The 20879-nt window shown below is 35.3% G+C and overlaps 3 protein-coding genes across 3 annotated transcripts; 2 read left to right on the forward strand and 1 right to left on the reverse strand.

The window, feature by feature from the left end:
- The first annotated feature begins 3944 nt into the window (after window positions 1–3944).
- On the forward strand, window positions 3945–7188 carry LOC144560149 (uncharacterized). The gene has a single exon (XM_078309329.1). The coding sequence runs from the start codon at window positions 4057–4059 to the stop codon at window positions 6835–6837; it is 2781 nt and encodes a 926-aa protein (XP_078165455.1). The 5' UTR covers window positions 3945–4056; the 3' UTR covers window positions 6838–7188.
- A 3650-nt stretch (window positions 7189–10838) lies between these two features.
- LOC144564174 (uncharacterized) lies at window positions 10839–11882 on the reverse strand. Its single transcript, XM_078313756.1, has one exon. It carries the CDS (start codon window positions 11880–11882, stop codon window positions 10839–10841), a length of 1044 nt encoding a protein of 347 aa, XP_078169882.1.
- A 5911-nt stretch (window positions 11883–17793) lies between these two features.
- LOC144560167 (uncharacterized) lies at window positions 17794–20325 on the forward strand. Its single transcript, XM_078309352.1, has one exon. The coding sequence runs from the start codon at window positions 17894–17896 to the stop codon at window positions 19832–19834; it is 1941 nt and encodes a 646-aa protein (XP_078165478.1). The 5' UTR covers window positions 17794–17893; the 3' UTR covers window positions 19835–20325.
- The last annotated feature ends 554 nt before the right edge of the window (window positions 20326–20879 follow it).

Consider the following 20879-nt stretch of genomic DNA (forward strand, 5'->3'; position numbering starts at 1 on the left):
CAAAACAAAGTTGAAATGCCATAATTTTTTACATGTGCATAGATAAAATGATATAGTTCATATCCAACGGTTTTATTTTGAATTTTAAGATTTAAATTTTGAGTTATTAAAGTTTTTAAAAATGGAGACATGATAGAGACACAAAAAATGGAGGCATTTGAACCCTCCTCTTTAACAAATATGTTATAACTGTAAAAACTTAATTAATTATTTCAACATTAAGCTTATTAGTTTTAACATATAATAACAGTAATGATTGAATGACTATGAAAATTTAACATTAAATATAGTCACTTACGACAATTTTTTTTTTAGTGAAGACAAAAATATTATTTTATAAACACTTAATTACATTATTTTAACATTTTTATATAGTTTATATAACATTTATATATTAACAAGGTGTGTCTGATGATTGTATAAAAAGGCATCATGTGACTTCCATTCAATCATCTCACGTGTCTTGAGAATTATTTATATTTATCCGAACTAGAAAATAATAAAACATAATAACTAAATGTCTATAAAAATAATATTTTGTTAAAAATAATTCGTTTAATATTTTTACAAATACACAACAACGTGATCCTAATCACACACACATAGAGGTTGGCTAAGATCAAAGTGGTAGTTCTTGAACTTTGGTGCTACCAATTCGTTTTTAAAATTTTAAAGTTCAAAACGACGATCCGAACCGTTCAAGTTGATCTCTATATTAAAATGTGCTTGGAGACCAAATTTTACATTTTTCTGAATTTTTTTACTATTTATTAAGCCACTTTGAAAATCGCTGATCCAACGGTGGCTTAAAAAAACAGTTAAATCAGAAGCCACCGTTGGATCAGCGATTTTCAAAGTGGCTTAATAAATAGTAAAAAAAATTCAAAAAAATATAATATTTGATCTCCAAGCACATTCTAATATAGATATCAACTTTAACGGTTCGGATCGACATTTTGAACTTTGAAAATTAAAAAACGAATTGGTAGCACCAAAGCTCAGGAACTACCACTTTGATCTTAGCCAACCTATATATATATAGAGAGAGAGAGAGAGTGGCTAATGTGCTTCCATAAGCACTTGGGCCGAAGTGCTGCCACCCCATTTTTGATTTTTCAAAATCCAAAATGTCGATCCGAACCGTTCATCTTGTTCTCCATATTAATATCTGCTTGGAGACCAAATTTTACATTTTTTGGAATTTTTTTCTATTTATTAAGCCACTTTGAAAATCGCTGATCCAACGGTGAACCCCTGATTTTACTGTTTGGCAAGCCACCGTTGGATCAGCGATTTTCAAAGTGGCTTAATAAATAGCAAAAAAATTCCAAAAAATGTAAAATTTGGTCTCCAAGCAGATATTAATATGGAGAACAAGATGAACGGTTCGGATCGACTTTTTGGATTTTGAAAAATCAAAAATGGGGTGGCAGCACTTCGGCCCAAGTGCTTATGGAAGCACATTAGCCACTCTCTCTCTCTCTCTCTCTATATATATATATAGATATAGAGAGAGAGAGAGAGAGAGAGATAGGCTAATGTGCTTTCGGTAGCATATGGGTCGAAATAAACACGGTCCAAATTTGAAATTTCAAAATCCAAACGGTCGATCCGAACCGTTCATCTTATTCTCCATATTAATATCTGCTTGGAGACCAAATTTTACATTTTTCTGAATTTTTTTACTATTTATTAAGCCACTTTGAAAATCGATAATCCAACGGTTTTACTGTTTTGTGCAGCCACCATTGGATCAACAATTTTGTAAAATACTTAATAAATAATAAAAAAATTCATAAAAATGTAAAATTTGGTCTCTAAGCAGATATTAATATGGAGAAGAAGATGAATGGTTCGGATCGACCGTTTGGATTTTGAAATTTTAAATTTGGACCGTGTGTATTTCGGCCCATATGCTACCGAAAGCACATTAGCCTATCTCTCTCTCTCTCTCTCTCTCTCTATATATATATATATATATATAGAGAGAGAGAGAGGCTAATATACAATCAATTGTTCCTAGCCTCCCGTACAACCAAGTCGTTTTTTTATTTTTAAAGACCAAATGATCGATCCAAACCGTTACATGTGATCTCCATATTAAAATGTGCTAGGAGACCAAACTCACATCTAACGGTGGCTAATGATTTTACTTTTTTGTTAAGCCACCGTTGGATCAACAATTTTGTAAAATACTTAATAAATAGTAAAAAATTCAGAAAAATGTAAAATTTGGTCTCCAAGCACATTTTAATATGGAGAACAAGATGAACGGTTCGGATCGACCGTTTGAATTTTGAAAAGTCAAATTTTGACCATATGTATTTCGGCCCATATACATTCGAATGCATATTAGTCAATCACTCTCTCTCTCTCTCTCTCTCTCTCTCTATATATATATATATATATATATATATATATATATATATATATATATATATATATATATATGAGTAAGGCTACGCCACTTCGCGAATTAAACGAGTTGTTTTAATTGGCACTCATATCTCTAGTTTCGGAGTCTAAATAGCCGATCCAAACAGTTAGATGTTTAATCTATATGAAAATGTGGTTGGAGACCAAATTTTATATTTTTTGAAATTTTTTTACTATTTATTAAGATGGTTTGAAAATCGTTATTTTTTAATGGTGCAGAATTTTAATAAAAACAGCGATTTTCAAACCATCTTAATAAATAATAAAAAAATTCCAAAAAATGTAAAATTTGGTCTCCAAGTACATTTTAATATAGATTAAATATCTAACAGTTTGGATCGGTCATTTAGTATTCAAAACTAAAGATATGAGCGTGAATTAAAACAGTCCGTTTAATTCGCGAAGTGGCGTAGCCTTACACTCTCTCTCTCTCTCTATACATATACATATACATATATATATACATATACATATGCATATGTATGTATGTGTGTGTGTGTGTATATATATATATATATAGGATTTGGCTAATATGCTATGGGTAGCTAAGAGGCCTCCCGTGCTACGGCTCAATATTCGACTTTTCAAAATCCTAACGGTCGATCCGAACCATTCATCTTGTTCTCCATATTAATGTGTTTGGAGACCAGATTTTACATTTTTTGGAAATTTTTTACTATTTTTTTAGATTTATTGAATATCGCTGTTTTTCATGGTCCAGATTTGTCTGAAAAACAACTATTTTCAATAAATCTAAAAAAATAGTAAAAAATTTCCAAAAAATGTAAAATTTGGTCTCCAAGCACATATTAATATGGAGAACAAGATGAACGGTTCGGATCGACTGTTTGAACTTTAAAAATAAAAATATGTTCATTTTACAAATAGGTCCTTATGTCCATAGAAGCATCACTCTTGAAACTGAATGTAACGTGAACACTCGTGAGGAAACTTCTTTCACGAGCTTTGCGTATAAGATCGGCGTTGAAAGAAAAATTAAATTGGATCCATACGGAATTTAACAAATCTAATAATATACATGTTGTAGTGTAATTTTAGATAAAGAAATTGACAATGTTATTTTGGTTTCATTCAACACACGAGTCATATATTTATTCATTTCAATTTATTTATTTGTGCACTGCATGAAGCCAAAGCAGCACCATCAAGCTAGATTATTTGTAACTTGTAAGGGATTCAACCAAACCTGATCTAGATTGTCATTTTTAGATTGATATTTCATTCCTCCATTACTCATGTAAAAAACTAGATTATATATTTTTATATATTTTCTAATTTGAACTTGTCAGATTGTTTGTCAGAGTCTAGCGACATGTTATTTAACAAGATGCCTTACCTCAGAGAATCTGAATCCACTTGAAGCACTTTCAACATAAATCAAACTCTGCCATTCACCTAAAGTTACTAAAAGAAGTGATTTTGGGCCAGAAAAGTCGGCCCAGAATGGAGATGTTAATAAAAAATATAAGTCATTAATTCAAGTTGTTTTGATCCTTTCATTTCCTATCTCAATCTTTATCGTCTCCGTGCGCTGTCACTCCGAAGAAAGAAACTCTCAAACAAACCAAAAAAAAAAAAAAAAAGAAGAAGAAGAGGAAGATGATGCCGGTGCTGTCCCTCACCTCTTTCTGTTCCCTTTCACCTTCAATTTCTCGCCGTGACCTCTGTCTTTGCTGCTATGCCATCCCCAATTCCAAATTTCAACCCCTCCGAAGCAACAACAAACCAAAACTAAGCCATACACCCCGTCCAACTAATTCCAATTACAAAGATATCCTTGAACATTATCACAGTCTGATGTCTTCCAAGAATCCTCCAACCTCAATCCATCCTTTCAATGCGCTCCTGGGTGCCTTGATTCGAAACTCTGACCCTGCCGTTTATTCCTTCTTCCACCTTATAACCCAAACAGATGGAATCAGTCCTGATGATAATACCTATGGTCTCATGATTAAGTATTGTGCTGAAACGAATCGTCTCGACCTAGCTTTTTGTTTTCTCGGAAGGCTTCTCAAAGAGGGTCACAAGGGTAATGCCATTAGATTCGGTCCAATAATCAAGGGTCTTTGTTCTGAGAATAGGTGTAGTGAGGCTGCAGCTATTGTTCTTTACAAAATGCCCAAGTTGGGATGTATACCTAATATCATCTCGTATAGCATTCTTATCAAGGGTCTTTGCTCCAAGGGCAACATTGGTTTTTCCCTTCAGTTATTTTTCAGGATGGTTAAACATGGCGGTCAGTGTGAACCTTGTGTTATCACATACAACATTGTTATAGATGAGCTTTGTAAGGCAGGTCAACTCACTAAGGCATTTGGTTTGTATAGACTGATGCATCATGCCGGGGTTATACCTGATACTTTTACATACAACTCGTTAACTAGTGGGTTGTGCAAGAAAGGTGATATTCCGAAGGCAATCAAGTTGATGCATGAAATGATTTCCAAAGGGTACGAACCCAATGTCGTGAATTATAACACTCTTATAGATGGGTTGTGCAAGAAGGGTGAAATTACGAAGGGAAAAGAGTTGATGCATGAAATGATTTCCAAAGGGTGCAAACCCAATGTCGTGACTTATAACACTCTGATAAATGGGTTCTGCAAGAAGGGTGAAATTACGAAGGGAAAGGAATTGATGAATGAAATGATTTCCAAAGGACACGAGCCCAATGTCGTTACTTATACCATTTTTATAGATGGGTTGTGTAAGAACGGTGAAGTTATCAAGGCAGAGGGGTTAATGCATGAAGTGGTCTCCAAAGGGTACAAGCCCAATGTCGTGACTTACAGTACTCTTATAGATGGGTTGTGTAAGAATGGTGAAGTTACCAAGGCAGAGGAGTTGATGCATGAAATGATCTCCAAAGGGTACGAGCCCAATGTTGTGACTTACAATACTCTTATAGATTGGTTGTGTAAGAAAGGTGAAATTCCGAAGGCAAAGGAGTTGATGCATGAGATGATTTCCAAAGGGTACGAGCCCAATGTTGTGACTTACAACACTCTTATAGATGGTTTGTGCAAGAAAGGTGAAATTCTGAAGGCAAAGGAATTGATGCATGAGTTGATTTCCAAAGGGTACGAGCCCAATGTCAGGACTTACAATACTCTTATAGATGGTTTGTGTAAGAAAGGTGAAATTCCGAAGGCAAAGGAATTGATGCATGAGATGATTTCCAAAGGGTACGAGCCCAATGTCGTGACATACAGCATTCTTATAGATGGTTTGTGTAAGAAAGGTGAAATTCCGAAGGCAAAGGATTTGATGCATGAGATGATTTCCAAAGGGTACGAGCCCAATGTCGTGACTTATAACATTCTTATAGATGGTTTGTGCAAGAAAGGTGAAATTTCGAAGGCAAAGGAGTTGATGCATGAGATGATTTCCAAAGGGTACGAGCCCGATGTCGTGACTTATACCACTCTTATAGATGGTTTGTGTAAGAAAGGTGAAATTCTGAAGGCAAAGGAGTTGATGCATGACATGATTTCCAAAGGGTACGAGCCCAATGTCGTGACTTACAACACTCTTATAGATGGTTTGTGCAAGAAAGGTGAAATTCTGAAGCCAATGGAATTGATGCATGAGATGATTTCCAAAGGGTACAAGCCCAATGTCGTGACTTACAATACTCTTATAGATGGTTTGTGTAAGAAAGGTGAAATTCCGAAGGCAAAGGATTTGATGCATGAGATGATTTCCAAAGGGTACGAGCCCAATGTCGTGACTTATAACATTCTTATAGATGGTTTGTGCAAGAAAGATGAAATTCCGAAGGCAAAGGAGTTGGTGCATGAGATGATTTCCAAAGGGTACGAGCCCGATGTCGTGACTTATACCACTCTTATAGATGGTTTGTGTAAGAAAGGTGAAATTCCGAAGGCAAAGGAGTTGATGCATGAGATGATTTCCAAAGGGTACGAGCCCAATGTCGTGACTTATAACATTCTTATAGATGGTTTGTGCAAGAAAGGTGAAATTTCGAAGGCAAAGGAGTTGATGCATGAGATGATTTCCAAAGGGTACGAGCTCGATGTCGTGACTTATACCAATCTTATAGATGGGTTGTGCAAGAATGGTGAAGTTACGAAAGCAAAGGAGTTGATGCATGAAATGATTTCCAGAGGGTGCGAGCCCGATGTCGTGACTTATACCACTCTTATAGATGGCTTGTGTAAGATAGGTGAAGTTACATTGGCAAAGGAACTGATGCATGAAATGATTTCCAAAGGGTGCGAGCCCAATGCTGTGATTTATAACATTCTTATTGATGCGTTGTTCAAGAAAGGTGAAATTGTGAAGGCAAAGGAGTTGCTGCATGAAATGATTTCTAAAGGGTACACACCTAATGCTTATAGATGGGCTGGGCAAGAATAGTTAAAAAGTTATGACGACAAAGGAGTTGCTTCAACCTTCATCGTGTTTTTGGTTATCATACAATGAAACGATTCTGCAAATCCATCGATGAGCGCTTTAAAGAGGTGGTTGTATTTTGTAAGAGGACATGTTCTCGTCTTTCCATTGGTTACATAGTCATAACAGATGCAATTGCCTCTTTAGATAGAGAAATACTTGACAAGGAATAAGGCCGAGGTATGAGTAATCAATTCGGTAATTAGGTATTAGGTGCTTGTAGTCCCTTTTGGTTAAGTCATATTTAATTTGGTAATAGCTGCAAACTTGTTATAATTATACATCTTGCTCAAAACATTTTAATTGTCTGTGATCCATTGGACAAGTTTATTTTTGTAATAATTGCAATGCTCGCAACTTGTTTGATGAAATTCCTCAATGAAGTAGCTTTTCTTAAGTTGAAGAAAATGCATCTTCTACCAGCAGTGGGACCGAAATTATTCTATACATACTAAACATAACTGAGTATACAATACCTATAATCTTGCCTAGGATTGATTGTTTTGGTAATTCCATTCTTAAATTTATGCAACATGACTGCTGCTGTAATTTATTGCAAGCAAAACTCCAAACAAAAATACCAACCTACAGATTTAAGCATGAATAGGTCAATTCCATGTAAACATGCGAAATTTAAAAAGTATCTATGCCCATATTATATAAAAAAACCGTTCCCATTCGTCATGCATATGCCATCTGAAATTCCGATTTGTGGTAAAGCTACAGATTTGAGAGATATTGGAAGCAAACCCAAAGTTTTAACAAAGCTTATACAACCATGTAAAACTTCAAGTAGCAACCAGATTTACTGTCAAATAAATCAACAAATACAGGAAAGATATAAAGTACCAGATAAATTTAGGCACTGATTGTGATTCAAAGAATCTCTGAAAAGAGATAATATATATAGACAATTACCTAAAATTGGCTAATCACAGCGAACTAGAGAGCTCTGCCCTTCTCTTTTTTTTATATATTTTAGAGAAAATAGGGGGATTGTAGAAAGATGAGAGAAGACATTGATAGTATTTATTGAGAGGAGAGTAGTCAAGAGAGACACAAAGGGATCGGTGTTTATCGGTTGAGCAAGCAGGGAGAGAAAGAGTGAGATCTAGGGTTACCTGAATTCGTCGATTGTGCTGAGCGATTGCGAGGCAAGGCGCGACTGGGAGAGCGCAGCATGTCTGAGCAAGAAGCGGCATGAGTGGGAGAGCGAGAAGGGGCGTAACTGGGAGATCGTGGATTAGCGGCGTGTGGCGGGGGCGTTTGGCGTGCAGCAGATACGGACCAGCGGCGTGGGCGGCGTAGCTTTTTTTTTTTGTTTTTTTGGGCTAACCTAGATATAAAATGCGGGAGTAGAAAGAGAGAGAGGCGCGGATTTTTCAGGGGCACCCTTTAGCGACCGGGCCAAACCGGTTGAAGAAGACTATGGGCACCGGTCGCGAAAGGGTTCGTCTCCGATGCTTTTATATTTTTTTTTTCTTTTTTGGTTTTCTGGGGGTCTTTAGCAACTGGCGATTGCACTCGAGTAAGAACTAGAAAATCCCCTTTCAATTTTGCTTTTTTAATAAAAAAAATTATTTACATTTGGAATGTTGATTTTAACATTTTCTTTATCTTCATTAATTGAATTTTACTACCAAATTTTATTAATTACTAGTGGATAATCAACTTTTTTTGGTGTCCGTTTCGAATTATCTTTAACATATTTTTAGTGTAATGCATTTATACTTGAAGCTATTTTTTTAACGTTATGAATGTACATATACAATGAGGTTTTGTATTGACGTTGGCTATTTATAGAGAAGAATTGTAGACTGCCCATACTAAAATTCACTGTGATCACAAGGGACAGGAAACGTACCTTTCTTAGTTGATAATGAATTACACAATTGTATGAAGTAATACATACAACATTTTTGTTTTTGCACATAGTGCTATGCAGATTTTGTTAAAACCTGGATTTTTAATTATAGGGTGTTCTGTGTGAATGGAAACTATGAGAAACCACTTAAAGTCAAGCCATATATCCCCTGAAAAGTTTCAATATTAGATATTTTTCCCTTTAAATCAGTAATTACATTTTTATTCTTTAAATTGTAAAAACTAACGTATTTGTCCAATCTAATTCTATAATACTTCAAATATCTTCAAAGGTAATTAAATAATATTTTTAAAACTCTGAAATTTATTTTACAATATTAATTAATATCTGTTGACGATTATACCCTTCCTTTCTCTCTTTGGTCTTTCCCTTCTTTCCATCAGATTCTCTCCAAGGCATCAAACCTCCCGCTCCAATGCAAAATCATGGATTTCTCCCCGCCACCCCACTCACAGATTTCTCTCTTCCCTATCCGATATGGCATGGGATGTTGAATCGCCTCTCTCTCTATTTGTTCCGCACAATGTTGATTACGTAGAATTGGCTGCCAGCCAGTGATTCCTCGAGACCTAGATGGGAGATCATTGTATTTTTTTTTTAGAAGCCTCCAAATTTTCAGATTTTCATTTATGGACACCAGTGGTGTCTCATATTACAAAAGAAGGAAACTAAAAAAGAACTACAAAAGAAGTGTGGAATGAGTAAAAGACAAAAAAAAAAGAGCCAATCAAGGTATTCTCTGTGATTGAACCATGTCAGCACTAACTTTCTGGTATTTGCCCCAGAATTCTGATTAAACCAATGTCTGTATTCACATACGATTGTTAGAGATCAATGTTTAATGTTTAATGTCATCTGCCTATTGAAATGAAATTTAGACACTTGTCTCCAAATTTTCATCTGGCATGCCAATTATTTAATGTTTATTATGTGTATCTTCAACTTTGAATGTTTATATAGTTGTAGTTACATCACTTTCATTTATTTATGCAAACATAAATTGTTAAGACGAGAAGTCTGTTACAGAATCAGTACACCAATGAATGTTAGATGACCAAAATTTGATGGATCTCTGATTTCTTAGTTAAACTTAGAATTTTATTGAAGCCGTGTGATGCCATGCATTTGACTGTCTAATAGTTGATATGTAATCATTTTTTTGGTTGTGATTATGGTTGGCCATATTAGCATTTTGTATGTTTAAAACACTTATCAGGTACTGCAATTGTGTTTTTGAAACTTGCTGTACCGACTTTTAAAATTTTCTGATACAATACAATATATCAATGATTCTTTGGAGTTTAAGTTTTTCATATTACAAAATTGCATATGGATGATCTGCTTGATGAAGCCTAACTACAATGGAATAACTTAATTAGACTAAAGTACAGGGGCAGAATCGGAATTAATTAATGCTTACAGGCATAGTGGAAAAAACGTGCTGTGACTTTGGTCTCATGCCGTGCCGTGACGGGACCAAGTTAATTTTTCACGTGCCATGCCGTACCGTGATTAAAATATCAAGGGGTGGTCACGGCACGCAAATGGTCACGACACGTGAGTCACACTGTGCCTAAACATGCCGTGACCATTTAACCATAATTTAATCAATATCTAATGGTCTTAATTACACATGACTCGCGTGACTACGTGATGTGCCGTGCCGTGACTAGATCTTTCATGTGACGTGACGTGCCGTGCTGTGCCAAAGTTTCAAAAGAAGGTCATGGCATGCGAATGGTCGCGACACGGAACACGCCAGTCACAGCATGTATCGGACAAACGTGCCGTGCCGTTTCATGCCGTAACCATGCCGTTCCGTGACGGAGTCGGCTCCACCGTGCCATTTTTCCCACTCTATTTACAGGTGGATGAACCAAATTATGGTACATGCTGCTATCCAATTACTGGTAAATAGTAGTAAATGAATAGGTTCAGACACCTGGGGTATTTAGATGCTTTTTCTTCTGAGTATGCCAGTAGTTCATTTTAATTTATTTTGGTATCTTTGATCTTCAAATTTTATTTCCCAAGACACAAGATGTTTGAGTCCTTTTTAAAACTGTTTTGTAACCGGGTTTTAGTTAAAAACCCCAACCTGTTTTTTCACCCTATGACTAAGGTCCTTATTTTTGCTAAAGCAACGCAAGGATCCAGCTTTCAAGAGAAAACTAGCAAATTGGCTCACTTTGCTTCGGCACTGATATCTACTATGATACGTTGTAAACACTGCCATGAGATCAGGTAGCATCACATGAGCAAATTCCTTGTAGAACTCACTTGTCAATCCCTCGGGCCCTGGACTTTTATTGTTGGGGCATTGCACAATCACTTGTAATATCTCGTCAGCTTCTATTGGTCTTGCTAGAGTTGTTAAATTATGTGCTTCTGGATACAGCTTTGACCAATCAATATCGGTGCTGCTCTGCCAATTTTTGCCCATTAATTCTGCAAAATAATCGAAAAAAGTTCTAGCCTTCATCTTTTGGGTCGCACACATTCTATCATTGTATTCAATTCTTCCAATGAAATTATTCCTTTTTGATGTTGAGGCGTAAGCATGAAAAAATTTTGAGTTCTTATCACCCTCCTTCTCCCATCTGATTTTAGCACATTGTCTCCACATTTTTTCTTCTAATTTTGACAACTCAGTATATCTTTTCTTTAAAACCGCCTTGATTAGTTTTTCTAGATCAGTGACAACCCTTACTTCTTGCACTTCGTCCACCCATTCGAAATAATCTCTACAAACAGTTAGTTGCCTTTTGATATTGCCAATTTTATGTCTCGTCCAAGCTGTTATTTCCCGTTGCATGGTCACAATTTTCCTATGTAGCTGAGTAGGGTTTTCAGCTGTCGGCATCTCTGTCCACTTGCTGCGCACAAAATCTCTGAATTGTTCGGATTGCAACCAGAAATTTTCAACTCGAAACACGCTGGATTTTCTGAAATTGGTTGAAGCCTTGTACAAAATTGGACAGTGGTCCGAAGAAAAATTTGGTAGTGTCCTTTGGGTAGAATCTGGGAACAAAAGGCTCCAATTTGTAGACAGTAAAAACCAATCTAGCTTGGCTATCGATGGTTGTTCTCTTGCATTACTCCATGTAAACCTCCTTCCTTTCATAGGGAATTTTTTTTTATAAACCATAAATAATTAAATGAATTTTACGGAACCAATACAATTACTTTTTTTTTTAAAAACCATAAAGACCGGACAAACCGTCCGGTCTCACATCTGTTTTATAAAATAAAAAAAATTGAGACTGAACGATCCGTCCGGTCTTAATTTTTTTTTTTATAAAACAGAAATTTTTAAATTTTTTATTTATTTTTGTATTAAAATATTAGAAATGTTGAATATATTTCTTTAAAAATAGATGAAATACAATATAATTTAATTTATTAGAAAGACTGCAACAAATAACCCGGATCAATATTTTTCAGATCGGGTTTTTTGCGACTGTAAGAAAAATTAATATATTTCTTTGTGTTATTGGAAAAAAAAATAAAAATGCTTAGATTATGAGTTATTGATCCCGGTTCAAAAGTCACTTCTAGATAATCCAGAAAATATTGTGATCTTTCTAGGACATTTAATTTATAAAAAGTTGTATCTATTTTGAGAATTCTTTTTTAATAATAATCATTAAATAACTTAAAGTTTTTATTTTTTTTCAAAAATAAATACAACTTTTCATAAATTAAATGTACTAGAAGGATCACAATATTTTCTGGATTACCTAGAAGTGACTTTTGAACCGGGATCAATAACTCAGAATCTAAGTATTTTTATTTTCTTTCAATAACACATAAAGAAATATATTAATTTTTCTTACAGCCGCGAAAAACCCGATCTGAGAAATATTGATCCGGGTTATTTGTTGCAGTCTTTCTAATAAATCAAATTATATTGTATGTCATCTATTTTCAAAGAAATATATTCAACATTTCTAATATTTTAATACAAAAATTTAAAAATTTAAAAAATTTGTGCTTTATAAAAAAAAAATTGAGACCGGACGGACCGTTCAGTCTCAATTTTTTTTTTTTTTTTAAACAGATGTGAGACCGGACGGACCGTCCGGTCTTTATGGTTTTTAAAAAAAAAAAGTAATCGTATTGGTTCCGTAAAATTCATTTAATTATTTATGGTTTATAAAAAAAATTCTTGCATAGGTATATCCATTAATTCAAGTTCACTGATTGTTCGAGAACTGTAGAGGTCCCCTCCAATCCGAGTGCTCTCTGTTTCTATCATCAGAGTGAATGGTTATGTTATAATCGCCACAAACTAGCCAATAACAATCATCTATCGGCTTTGCATCCCTTAAGTCGGTAAAAAACCCTTCTCTCAAACCCGGCCTTGAAGGTCCATAAACACCAATGATTACCAATTCAGCACCTGTGAAGGAATCTATCAATCGAACAGAGAGGCAATATATGTGTTCAATATAAGTGATATAGCGGTATCTTCTATGTCTCCATGCAATAAGGATCCCCCTTCTTGTGTGTTGTGCCTTTAAAATTACTGCTTCCCCTAATCTTCTCCCACAAATTTCTTTCTTCATGACATCATTGATTTCATCCAATTTTGTCTCGTGTAAACAGATTATGTCCGGCTTTTCAAAGAAGAAAGTTTGTCTAACCGCAAGTCTCTTGTCTCTTTCATTCAATCCTCTCACATTCCAGCTTATAATTTTTATGTGCGTTCTATATTCCATGAGTTAAAAAAATTCCTTGAGACAGAAGTTCATTCCCTAATGTTTCAAATAGCCAGAATTCCCTTGACCTTCATCATTTCAACCCCAGCTGCAAGAACAACTGCCTCAGCATGATTAAAAGACAATGGGTCATGTGTCTTCAAATTATCAAATACTCCATCTGAACTTCCTTAACATTATTTTTTTTCTTCTTGTATGCCCTTGCTACACCTAAGGTTCCAGGTTTTTGAAGCATTCTAGCTTTTTCTTCAGGGCTTTGATAGGTGCCAGGTTGTATGATGATATGTTGTATGAGTTGTTGGTAATATAACAAAACAAAACACAACAAAAACTGTACCCAATCATATAAATATTAGTTTACATATTGAATAAAAATTGTCTATAAACTAAGTTATCAACCTTTTGAAAATCACAACTCCTAGCCTGTAACAATGTCCCAACACCAACCAAACCTGTGAGATTCATAAACAAAATATAAAAATGCATTTCAGGTAAAATCCAATTTCATAGGCTCGTAGCAATGGCTGAGCCTAGTGCATGAGTGTGTACCCGTATTAGCATACACTTTAACTTACTGGTACCAGATGACTGACGACAAAAACGGGTACCGGTTGGTACACCGTACCAGATGATATAACTGGCTGATATCGAACTGGCACCGGTGGTCAGAAACCATCATAGCACACTTTTCTACTCTTATATATCCTCAATTTCAAATCTGTACTACTAATTTTCTTCAATTTTATTGCAATCAAGCACACAGACTAAAATTACTAAACAAAAAAAATTGCAGTGTTGAGGCTTAATGCAAGCAAGTATGATTTAAATTGTATTATTAGACTAAATTTTGTCTTTAATGACAATGTAGGAAAACCCTTTCAAAAGTAAACCAGTGTGCAATAATGAGCAGCCAATGTGGATGGAGAGCTGTGCTGGTTTATTTCTCAAATTGATCCCCATTTTCTCAAGAAAATTATAAATTGTAAGAAAAAAATGATTTCTGAAGTCGTTCTATTTCATTTTTATGCATCAAACACTAATATAATAATGTTAATATCAACTCCCAGTACATTTTTTATTAACTCCAACCCAACATTAAGCTGGATTTAAATTTCTAACACCCCTTAAATCAATTAGGTTTAAGGCATGATAATCAAAAGGATTCCCATAAGTACCCCTGTCATCAATAATTTTCCAAATCTGGCAAAGATAGAAGAAAAAAAAAAAAGCAAGAAAGGGATTTCACCATATACAAAGTCCAATCCAACAATTATCAATTAATTAAGAACATACAATTTATTCTATCAACCACTGTCCTTTTCTGGATGATTTTTCCTCACTATCCTTCTTAGTCCCTAGACATATCGCTGAACTCAAGTAATCATTGTAAGCAATGAAAAAGAATTAGTAGGAACATTAAACAAATTTTCTTACGTCTTTGTTGTATTTAAGGACATAAAAACCTAAATAAATTCTAATTGTGCAAAGTACACCTCAGCTGCATCTCAATGTAACATCAACTACAGAATGGTGTTAACTATGGTGAATTGGACAAATATGTGAGTATTTACTTTGAAAGGATAAATATGTAATTATTAATTTTGGAGGAGGAAACATGTAATATTGAAACTTTTGAGGGGATACATGACATTCCTCCATAAAGTGGTAGTGCAGGAAGTTGTGTATTAAATTGAGAGTTATGAAATTAGAATCTAGAAGTTGTAAACAAATTTATATTATGTAATCCTAGTAGCTGCTACCTGGTTCTCAAAAAAAGACATTCCCCCATAAAACTAAAACCCGGCTGTGTTGATTTTTGTATGGTTTAATTGTGAGTTTCTACTAGATGAAAAATTGAAATTGTGGATCTAAGTGTCTATCCCAGTCTTTTTATATTAATAATAGAAGTACTTTTCTACTGATTCTCTCATAATTAATGAGTCATATACATATAATAATTTATATGATTTTTTATCGCATGCATATGATATGACTCATTACGAGACCCATTTTTTTAGTTGCTGATATTATTTGCTGACGTCGTATAAAGGTTTTCAGCGTCCGATTTTCGATTGATAGTTTAATTAAAGTTGTTATTATTTTAAAAGAGATTGTTTATATTGACAATAAAATTTACTTGATAATTTATGATAACTGACATGATTGATCAATATTAAACTCAAATTATTGTCGTAAAACTAGGGACTAAGATTGGTTGCATGTAATAATTTGTGCAATTTAAAAAACCAATGATATCGATCATCTAACATCAATTTGAAAAATTAACTATGCAGATCAAGTCAAATTTGATACAATATTTTTAATTAGGGAGAAGGGTTTATCATTTTTATAAATTCGACAATGATTGTGAAAAAAAAATTAATTGCCAATATAATTATTTTTCTTATTAAAAAAAATATTATTGATAGGAAAATCAACAAACAAGTTAAGAGGACATGGCAATTTTGAAATCTGTAAAAAATAAAGAAAGGTTGGGGCTGATGGCCATTAGAAACAAATTTGAGTTTGATGGTTTCGATCCGATGCACTTTAAGATTTGTGTGATGGCCATTAGAAGCAAATAAAGTATGTTTAGAGTATAGCATCAGGATGGCAATGGGCCAGCCTACGGGTATTTTACTAAGCCTATGTCTGGCTTGCCTGTTAAAAAATGATGGCCCACCTGCCCAGTCCAATCTGATGGGCTTGAAAATCTATGCCCGGCTCGCCCATGCTTGTCCTAGCCCATGGGCCTGCCTAGCCCGTCCATATCCACTGGCCCATCCTTATTAAACCACATTAAATGAATCGTACAAAAAACAAAATAATTCATATTGTGATTTTTCTAATGAAAAAAAAAATTCATAATTTAATAACAAATAACAAAGTGATTTTGCTATTGGAGCAACAAAATAATTTATAATTTAATAGCAAATAAAGGCTGCTAGTCTACTTATTTTTTAACATACAGATCCATGGGTTGCCTGTGGACTTCGACATAAGCTCAGATTCGGCCCAGTCTGTTGACCCACCCTTACCCGGCCCATCACAGTGTCGGGCCGACTAGATAAAGGATTGGCCGAGCAAGTAAAACCGAGCCGATGGACCAATTGGACTTTTTTTGCCATCCCTACACAGCACACATTGTTCCACAATATTAACAACACAAAAAGACCATTAAAATCGGTCACGTAGTAAAATGCACTTGCATGGCATGAATCTTTCATCTACTTTTTACTCTACCTTGTTTATGCCTTCTAAAAGGGAGCCTTTAGAGCTTGTAAAACAAATTAATATTAGACAAAGATTTAATAAGTAGTGTTTATTGTGTCATAGCGGAGCAATTAAAAAAATAGTACTATGTTCATATAGCGATGTTATATTGTGAAATAGCACGCTATAACATCATAGTTTTTATAGTTTGAAAATGCTATAGTGTGTTATTCAGAACCTTGATATTAGATGTGTAGGTGTTCGTATTAATGAAATTTGTAGACTTAATCTCTACATTTTTTGCTTTAAAAAAATGTAGTTTGCGTGACGAAGTTTTTTGCTTTACAAATACGTACACAACAACGTGATCCTAATTTCACCATATATATATATATATATATATATATATATATATATATAAACTACTTTTAGATTAAAACTAATTATTCCAATTAATATTTAAACAACATATTTAAAAAAAAACTCGAAGTGGATATATTTAAAAATGAACGTAACGTGAACACTCATGAGGAAACTTCTTTCACGAGCTTCGCGTATATGATCGGCGTTGAAAAAGAAAAATTAAATTGGATCAATACGGAATTTAACATATCTAATATACATGTTGTAGTGCATTAGATAAAGAAATTGACAATGTTATTTTGGTTTCATTCAACACACGAGTCATATATTTGTTCATTTCAATTTTATTATTTGTGCACTGCATGAAGCCAAAGCAGCACCATCAAGATTACTCGTAACCTTACTTCAGCCAAACCTGATGTAGATTGTCATTTTGAGATTGATATTTCGTTCCTCCATTACTCGTATAAGAAATTAGAATATATTTTTATACATTTTCTAATTTGAACTTGTCAGAATGTTTGTCAGAGTCTAGCAACATGTTATTTAACAAGATGCCTTGCCTCAGAGAATCTAAATCCACTTGAAGCACTTTCAACATAAATCAAACTCTGCCATTCACCTAAACTAACTAAAAGAAGTGATTTTGGGCCAGAAAAGTCGGCCCAGAATGGAGATGTTAATAATAAAATAAGTGATTAATTCAAGTTGTTTTGATCCTTTCATTCCCGATCTCAATCTTCGCATCCGTGCGCTGTCATTCGAAAGAAAGAAACGCTCAAACAAACCCACAGACAAAAAAAAAAGAAAAAAAAAAAGAAAAAAGAAGAAGAAGAAGATGATGCCGGTGCTGTCCCTCACCTCTCTCTGTTCCCTTTCACCTTCAATTTCTCGCAGTGACCTCTGTCTTTGCTGCTATGCCATCCCCAATTTCAAATTTCAACCCCTCCGAAGCAACAACAAACCAAAACTAAGCCATACACCCCCTGCAACTAATTCTCATTACAAAGATATCCTTGAACATTATCACAGTCTGATGTCTTCCAAGAATCCTCCAACCTCAATCCATCCTTTCAATGCGCTCCTGGCTGCCTTGATTCGAAACTCTGACCCGGCCGTTTATTCCTTCTTCAACCTTATAACCCAAACTGATGGAATTAGTCCTGATGATTATACATATGGTCTCATGATTAGGTATTGTGCCGAAACGAATCGTCTCGACCTAGCTTTTTGTTTTCTCGGAAGGCTTCTCAAAGAGAACCACACGGTTAAGGCCGTGATATTTGGTCCAATAATCAAGGGTCTTTGTTCTGAGAATAGGACAAGTGAGGCTGCAGCTATTGTTCTTTACAAAATGCCTAAGTTGGGATGTATACCTAATGTCATCTCGTATAACATTCTTATCAAGGGTCTTTGCTCCAAGGGCAACATTGGTTTTTCCCTTCAGTTATTTTTCAGGATGGTTAAACATGGCAGTCAGTGTGAACCTTGTGTTATCACATACAACATTGTTATAGATGATCTTTGTAAGGCGGGTCAACTCGCTAAAGCATTTGGTTTGTATAGACTGATGCATCATGCCGGGGTTATACCTGATACTATTACATACAACTCGTTAATTAATGGGCTGTGCAAGAAAGGTGATATTCCGAAAGCAAACGAGTTGATGCATGAAATGATTTCCAAAGGATACGAACCCAATGTCGTGAATTATAACATTCTTATAGATGGGTTGTGCAAGAAAGGTGAAATTGCGAAGGGAAAGGAGTTGATGAATGAAATGATTTCCAAAGGGTACAAGCCTGATATTGTGACTTATACCACTCTTATAGATGGATTGTGTAAGAATGGTGAAGTTACCAAGGGAAAGGATTTGATGAATGAAATGATTTCCAAAGGGCACGAGCCCAATGTCGTGACTTATACCACTCTTATAGATGGGATGTATAAGAATGGTGAAGTTACCAAGGCGGAGAACTTGATGCATGAAATGATTTTCAAAGGGCACGAGCCCAATGTCGTGACTTATACCACTTGTATAGATGGGTTGTGTAAGAACGGCGAAGTTGCCAAGGCAGAGGAGTTGATGCATGAAATGATTTCCAAAGGGCACGAGCCCAGTGTCGTGACTTATAACACTCTTATAGATGGATTGTGTAAGAACGGTGAAGTTACTAAGGGAAAGGAATTGATGCATGAAATGAGTTCCAAAGGGCACGGGCCCGATGTTGTGACTTACACCACTCTTATAGATGGGTTGTGTAAGAATGGTGAAGTTACCAAGGGAAAGGAATTGATGCATGAAATGAGTTCCAAAGGGCACGCGCCCAATGTCGTGACTTATACCACTCTTATAGATGGGTTGTGTAAGAAAGGTGAAATTACAATGGCAAAGGAGTTGATGCATGAAATGATTTCCAAAGGGCACGATCTCAATGTCGTGACTTACAGTACTCTTATAGATGGGTTGTGTAAGAACGATGAAATTCCGAAGGCAAAGGAGTTGATGCATGAGATGATTTCCAAAGGGTACGAGCCCAATGTCGTGACTTACAGCATTCTTGTAGATGGTTTGTGCAAGAAAGGTGAAATTCCGAAGGCAAAGGAGTTGATGCATGAAATGGTTTCCAAAGGGTGCAAGCCCGATGCTATGATTTATAACATTCTTATTGATGCGTTGTTCAAGAAAGGTGAAATTGTGAAGGCAGAGGAGTTGCTGCATGAAATGATTTCTAAAGGGTACACACCTAATGCTTATAGATGGGCTGGGCAGGAATAGTTAAAAAGTTATGAAGACAAAGGACTTGCTTCAACTTTCAACGTGTTTTTGGTTATCATACAATGTAATGATTCCGCAAATCCATCGACGAGTGCTTTAAAGAGGTGGTTGTATTTTGTAAGAGGACAGGCTCTCGTCTTTCTATTGGTTACATAATCATAACTGATGCAATTGCCTCTTTAGATAGTGGAATACTTGACAAGGAATAAGGCCGAGGTATAAGTAATCAATTCGGTAATTAGGTATTAGGTGCTTGTAGTCCCTTTTGGTTAGTCATATTTAATTTGGTAATAGCTGCAAACTGGTTATGATCATATATCTTGCTCAGAACATTTTAATTGTCGCTGATCCATTGGACAAATTTTCTGTGATCCATTTGACAAGTTTATTTTTGTAATAATTGCAATGCTCGTAACCTGTTTGATGAAATTCCTCAACGAAGTTTTCTTATGTTGAGGAAAATCTATCTTCTACCCACATCTGACACCCCATATGCTATTATTTTAATCCAACCATTAACTTTACAAAGAACAGTATGATCTAAACCATATTACACTCTAAAGTCCCTGCTATCCCTGCTATGTCGTCTAAGAAAAGCACCAAATTGAATCCACCTAAGTATATATGGTTATTTGTTTTAGTACTTTATTTTAATTGAAGTTAAGTTTGATTGAATTGAAGCCAGTTATGCATTATAATATCTAAAAGTTCAAAGAACAGTAACACCCCTATTACCTGCCGTTTGACCAGTAATATACGACTCAGATTTTTTTCAGTGATGTCATCGAACGTAATCAATTTCAGCTTCCTCTTCACAACGTACCTCAAACTCCATCCAACCCTTCAATTTTCCCCACTGCACTACTCATCAGCTCCCAGCCGCGTGTCGCTTGATTCCACACCGCGTGCCCCCACTGTGAGCTCCCTACTTTACTCCGACGCTAATAGCGTCTCCCCTCTTCACCTTTTTTTTTCAAATCCGTCTCCACCGTGTACCTCTTCCGGTCTCCTCTATTCTCCGTCGCTTTTGGTTTCTCGGCCGGAG

Source organism: Carex rostrata, chromosome 1, assembly GCF_964058835.1.
Source record: "Carex rostrata chromosome 1, lpCarRost1.2, whole genome shotgun sequence".
Lineage (NCBI taxonomy): Eukaryota > Viridiplantae > Streptophyta > Magnoliopsida > Poales > Cyperaceae > Carex > Carex rostrata.